At 54.0% G+C, this 6,000-nt stretch overlaps 1 protein-coding gene across 1 annotated transcript in view; it reads left to right on the top strand.

Moving 5' to 3' along the window:
• Window positions 1–2,294: 2,294 nt before the first annotated feature.
• The window catches only part of PRKCE (protein kinase C epsilon), a 294,070-nt gene continuing 290,364 nt past the window's right edge, over window positions 2,295–6,000 (top strand). The window contains exon 1 of the mRNA XM_005436291.3: window positions 2,295–3,469. Within this exon, the coding sequence (XP_005436348.1) occupies window positions 3,122–3,469 (348 nt within the window). The 5' untranslated portion in view covers window positions 2,295–3,121. The remainder of the gene's footprint in view (window positions 3,470–6,000) is intronic.

The following is a 6,000-nucleotide window of genomic DNA, read 5'->3' as shown; positions in this document are numbered from 1 at the left end:
AAAAACATTGAAACAGTGTATCAGTTTGGCTTTATGTTTTCCAATACCTAAAGAAACAGAGTACATTGTTTACATTGCTGTTATGAGAGACCACACAAACACATCCAGAGGACAGATTTAATTACAGCATTCTTTCTGACACAATAAATGTAAGACCATATAGCTTAATATATAGTACTATATATGCTAGGTTGTGAACGGGGGTGGAAGGAGCAGGTGGTTCTTGCATTTCTGGTGGGGCCCATGAGTACAGACCTTTGCAGAAGTACCACGGTAGATGTGTCACGGCTGCTGCGAGCCTGGGAGAGGCTGAATTGCGAAGGAAGACATGTCCCATAATTGGCTCCATCTCACAGCTTTGTATCAAACGATTCTGCTTGGGGACTGTCAAGATGATAATTGAACATGGAGATTTTACTGTACTTCTATTTTGACTAGTAGATTAAGTGGCAACAGTCACCAAAAAGTCTTCCTTCCATTAACGTGAATGCTCTCATGACCCTTAGGGTTCATTAGTACCATATCTTCTGTCTGGGAACTACTCGGGAAGCACAGATACTGGAGCTATTTCATCAGCTCCAAATATAACACCTGCCTCCTGAGCCATTACCTGTAGAAATCCATAATTATCTGTTCTGTGCCCTCCAGTCAAGAATATCAGGTCCAGATCAAGGACTGGGTGTTCATGCTTTATGCCCTTACTTGACTGGATGCAGGCAATGGAGCTTCTCCCCTTTACGCCGCCTGACTCCCCCAAGCAGCCCGGCTGCCCAGCGCTGTCCCTTGCAATATGACATGAATTCAAATCCCGCCACAGGGCAAAGTCCAGCCCTTTTCCAATGACTTTCTCACAGAAGACTGGCAAAACCAGTAACCAAAAATAAATAAGGTGGTAGTGATTTTCATCAAAAGATTTCATCTAGATCCTGAGTACGTTCGTTCTGAGGAGGGGAAAGCCAGGCTGTGTGTAGTTTCCCGGTTATTTAATACTGTAGTTGGTGCCACGGTGATGGAAAGGACTGAAACCTTACATGTGTAGATAACGCTCAATTACGTATTAAGTACACCCTTTCAGAAGATTTTTTTTCCCCCCCTTGCGGGGCAGCGGCGACTGGCTCCCCGCGGTGCCCCCCCCAGCGCCAGCTCGGGGCCGAGGGCAGCGGGGAGGCGCCGGGGCTGAAGTGGGGCAGCCCCGGGCCGGCTTCGCCGGGCCAGGTGACCCGCAGGGAACAAAGGGGCTGGCGGTGACCCACCGCCACGGGGGGACAGGCGCCCGACACCCACCGCCACGGGGGGACAGGCGCCCGGGACGCGTTCTCTGCCCGCGCCGAGCCGCTACCCCTGGCAGCGCCTCCCGGCCGGGGGAAGGGCGGCCGCGGGCCGGGCCGGGCGGGGCGGGCCCCGGGAGGCCGCTTCCCCTGGCGGCGGCCGGCACTTCCCGGCGCTCGCACACCGCGGGGAAACTCTTCCTCCGGCCCGGCCCCCGCTGACGTAGCGGTGTCTCTGCCGCCGCGGCGGCGGCCGGCGGGCGGGGGCCGCGGGGGGGCGGCGGTTGGCCGCGGCTGCTGGCGGCGCGGGCCGGGGCTCGGCGCTGTCAGGCGGCGGTGGCGGGGCAGGGAAGCGGCGGGACCCGCCGCCCGTCAGGCGTGGGCCGGGGCGCGGTAGGGCCGTCCCGGGGGCGGCGCCGTCGCGGGGCGCGGAGCGGAAAGCCCTGCGGGAAGGGGCGGCCGCCGGCCCCGCCGCGCCAGAAGCGCCCGGCGTGGTGGAAGCGGCCGCGGCGGTGGCGCCGCCCGGCGGCCAGGGGCAGCAGCGCCGCGACCGACCACGTTAATAAAAGCGGGGGGCGCTTCGCGGCCGGGGAGGGGGTGCCCGGGGGGCGTTTTCAGCGCGCTCCGTTCCCCGCTTTACCCTGGGAGGAGGTAGGCGGCGGGGAAGGGGGGTGCGAGGCCCAGGCCCCCGCGGCGAGGAGGGCCGCCCGGCGGGTGCGGAGGGGCAGCGACCCCCGGCGCCGTGTCCCGGCCGGCCGCGGCTCCGTGCTCCCCCCCCCTCCCCCCCAGCCGGCACAAAACTTTCTGCGGGCGCGCGCGCTCGCCGGCTCACGCGCGCCCAGAGGCGCGCAGGGGCGCGCGCAGCCGGGGCTGCCGCCGCACACTCGCCCCACACACACTCGCACACGCACGCACACACACACACTGACGTCTTTTGCGCATTTCCTGCGCTGGAGCGAGCGGCGGAGCGGCACCGGCAGGCGGGCTGGGCTGGGGCTGCGCGGCGCGGCGCGGAGGGAGGCGGCCGGCGGGCGGGAGGCGGGCGGGGGGCGGCCGGCGGGAGGCGGGAGGCGGCGGCGGCTCTGCCCATCGCCAGGGCGGCGGCCGCCCAGCCGGAGCCCGCCGAGACCCGCGCGGCCCGCTCCGCTGCCGGCGCCCCCCATGCGCGGGGGTCGCGCCGCTGGGTCCTCGGCCTCGGCGGCGGAGCAGGAGGCGGCGGCGCAGGACGGGCGGCTGCGGGCGGCGGCGCGGATGGACGGCGCCCGGGTGGATGTTTGCTGAGCGCAGGCTGTGCGGTCGGCAGGGCCGGTGGGTCGGCCGGCGTTGCTGATCGGTGCCGCGGGCTGTGCGTGTGTGTGTACGCGTGTGCGCGTATTGTTGTGCGGCGCACGGGCGGGACTGGCGTGTGCGGGAGCCTGGGACCGCGGCTCTGCCGCCGCTGCCAAGCCTGATCCAGGATTATGGTCTGGGCGAAGGGAGAGGGCTCTTGCTCGCCCCGGGGGCTGGTTATGCTCGGGTGTTGATCGCATTCGGGGGTTTCTGCAGCCGCGGCCGCCTCCCCCTCCCCGGCGGCCCCCCTCCCTTGCTTTCCGTTAGAAACACGGGCAAGAAAATAAATGTATTCACTGGGTGTCGCAAGAGCAAAGGCTAAATAATCCAAGGTAACAGCAGCAGCAAGGCGAAGAGCCCCGCACCGTATCCTGCTCCCCCACTCCCAGACCTGCCCTCCTATTTATTGGCGAGACCTCCCTCCCTCCGGCCCTCCCTCCCTCCTTCCCTCCCTCCTTCCCTCCCTCTCGGTGCGAGTGCGACGGGCGAGTGTTTAATCCCGGGAAAAGTGCAGCCATCCAGCCATGGTGGTTTTCAATGGCTTGCTGAAAATCAAGATCTGCGAGGCAGTGAATCTGAAACCCACGGCGTGGTCTCTGAGGCATGCGGTGGGTCCCAGGCCGCAGACCTTTTTGCTGGACCCTTACATAGCCCTCAATGTGGACGACTCCAGGATTGGGCAGACCTCAACCAAGCAGAAGACCAACAGTCCTGCTTGGAATGATGAATTTGTCACCGACGTCTGTAACGGCAGGAAGATAGAGATGGCTGTTTTCCACGATGCCCCCATCGGGTACGACGATTTTGTAGCTAACTGCACTATACAGTTTGAGGACTTGCTGCAGAACGGGAGCCGCCACTTCGAGGACTGGGTGAGTGTTCGCGCTGTAGGTGCATACACGTAACATATGATTTTCCGTGGCATGGGTCCGGGTGCAACATCTGTCTTGCAGAGCTAGGTTGCCAAGGGCATGTAATGGCCCTGAAGGCTTTTCATTATTTCCACACTTTGTTACACTGAGATAGTCATGGTTACTCTACATGTAATGCATGTGGTCTACGGGCAAGGGAGGAAAGAAAAATATGCTGAATCTAAGTCAGAGATGTATAATTACCACTTCAGTTTCTGAAATTACGTTACATAAATACAAGTCTGGTTATCTTGCTGTGTTTGAAAACCCCCAACCAAATGCATCTGTACAGACCGTTACTGCAGAACTCGGATCTGGCACATAGACCGAATTTATCATTTCAGTGTGAACGCTCTTGGTCAGCCTGGCAATGACGAGCCTCAAAAATCCAGACCTGACCTCTGATAATGAGACGCTTCGGTGTCTTCGTGTCACTTGAAAGCTCACTGCATCAACACTGATGCTCCTCCTTCCTTCCCCCAGCTGATCTACACCTTTATGCATAGAGCTAACAAAATGCTTCTTCAGATGCTCAAAACTGATAAAAGGGTCCTGGTGGATTTTGGCCCTAACCAGACAAATTCTGTCACCCATATACACAACATGTCTAACAGCTTCTGCAGTGTCTTAAAGACCCAGAGGCTAATGTGCCTCAGTGGGAAAACAAAACAAAACAAAAAACCAACAAAAAACCCTGGAAAAGCCTTGGTCTGACAACCTTGGGTACTATGATTTAACACAGTAACATCAAACAAACAAAAAAAACCCCTGCAGGAAACGTGAATACGCACATTTTGCATTTCTGCAGTTAAGCAGTTAAATGGTATATCCTCTAAATAAGATGTATAATATGACAATAGTAGCTGTCTTCTGATTTTAAATGCGCCCTGCTCGACCACCCATTTGAAATGTGTATGCTCATCTTTTTGAGTATTTACCTGTTCTGGTCAAGGATACTAGTCAGGGCAATATTTCTTTGGCAAACAGACAAAGAAACCAGGACCAACGTAAAAATAGCAAGAGTTAATAGCTCTGAGTTTCATGTATTCTGTGGGGCTTCTTTACTTAATGCAGTGGTATAAAGACATGTCAGAATGATGGAGAGGTGTGAAAGAATTAGGCTCTATTTATGCTGATTAGGAGCTGAATAACTTTACTGTTAAAACTTTTATGTTTACAACTTCAAAATATTTTTCACTTCTGCTACATATGTCACATTGTGATAATTAGGATCTAGATTATTCTGATGCTCTATAAAAGCTGCACATCAGTAAGCTGGGATGGTAAAGCTGGGTGATAGGCAGAGGAAAAATAGCCAAATCTGGAAAAGACAAATGCAGCGGTATTGCAGATGTCTTTTACCTGGATTGAATGATAATCAAGTTGTGGCTCTCCCAATATCAAGGGGTGTGTGCATGTGTTTCATCTTTGAGACCGATGGGAGGAGGACATAATCACAAATATCTAGTGAAAGAATAATAATTTTGTATGTTCTTTTTGTGTGTGGTACGTATTGTGAGTTTGTCACCAAATCTGGAAGGCTGCAGATGCCAAGTTTGAATTTTGGTGGTGCTGGTTGTGCTGGGATACATCCTGGCTCTGATTTTTAAGGTGAACTCAAAACGTCTGGTCCCTAGGTAAATAGTGGAATTTAACAGATTGAGGCCTATTGTAAACAAGATCTGGGAGGATCTACATAACTGAATCAGATAAATGCTGTGTTTTATTGCACCAGGATTCATTGCTGTCCAGCATTCACTGGGTGGGAAGAGATGAGGGACTGATTACGCATGTTGTCTGTGGATGTGACAGAATTGGGGACATGGCAGCAGATCATAACTGGTCATCTCAATATAATGCAGCTTCTGAAGCATTGCTTACCTCGTTTTGTGCTGTTAAATACTCATAGTTTGGATTGTGTTTGTGCAGTGCATATAATACACAGTGAACACCACCCTCCCTGGGTTGCAGTTAGAATTGATGGGGAAGCAAGTATTTATAGGATTATGCTCTAACCTTTCCAAAATCTTCCCATTTACTGACCGTGTCACTGTAATTGTAAAATCGAGTGTCTTTATTGCATTGTTAATAGGTGGGAACCTTTGGAGAACTGGCTCTTAGAAAATTGCAGGTTTTTTGGGTGATTTCACAGAGTTAAAATAAGGCCTGTGGCCATGATATCTCTGTAGAGTCCATAGTGAAGTAAATAGATTTATTGGTATCTTCATCAGTGTCTGGAGTCTATATTAAAACCTGAAAAAGAGAAGTCATCTATGAAATGAATGGGTTTCACAGTGCAAGGAAAATGCACGTGGCCTAAACCAGTGTTAGACTAAGATCTGCTGGTATGATACAGTCAGTTTCTTCTGTTTAATAAAAGGACTAACTCCTTCATTTCACTCTTGGCATTTAAAGCAGATAGTTTTGTAGTACTCCTTCCTAACTTTATAACAAGCAAATTAAAAGCAGCAATCACAGGAACCCATTTCTCC

This window comes from Falco cherrug, chromosome 13 (genome assembly GCF_023634085.1).
Source record: "Falco cherrug isolate bFalChe1 chromosome 13, bFalChe1.pri, whole genome shotgun sequence".
Classification (NCBI taxonomy): domain Eukaryota; kingdom Metazoa; phylum Chordata; class Aves; order Falconiformes; family Falconidae; genus Falco; species Falco cherrug.
Note: the sequence above shows the minus strand (reverse complement) of the source record. Positions and strands in the feature narration are given on the sequence as shown.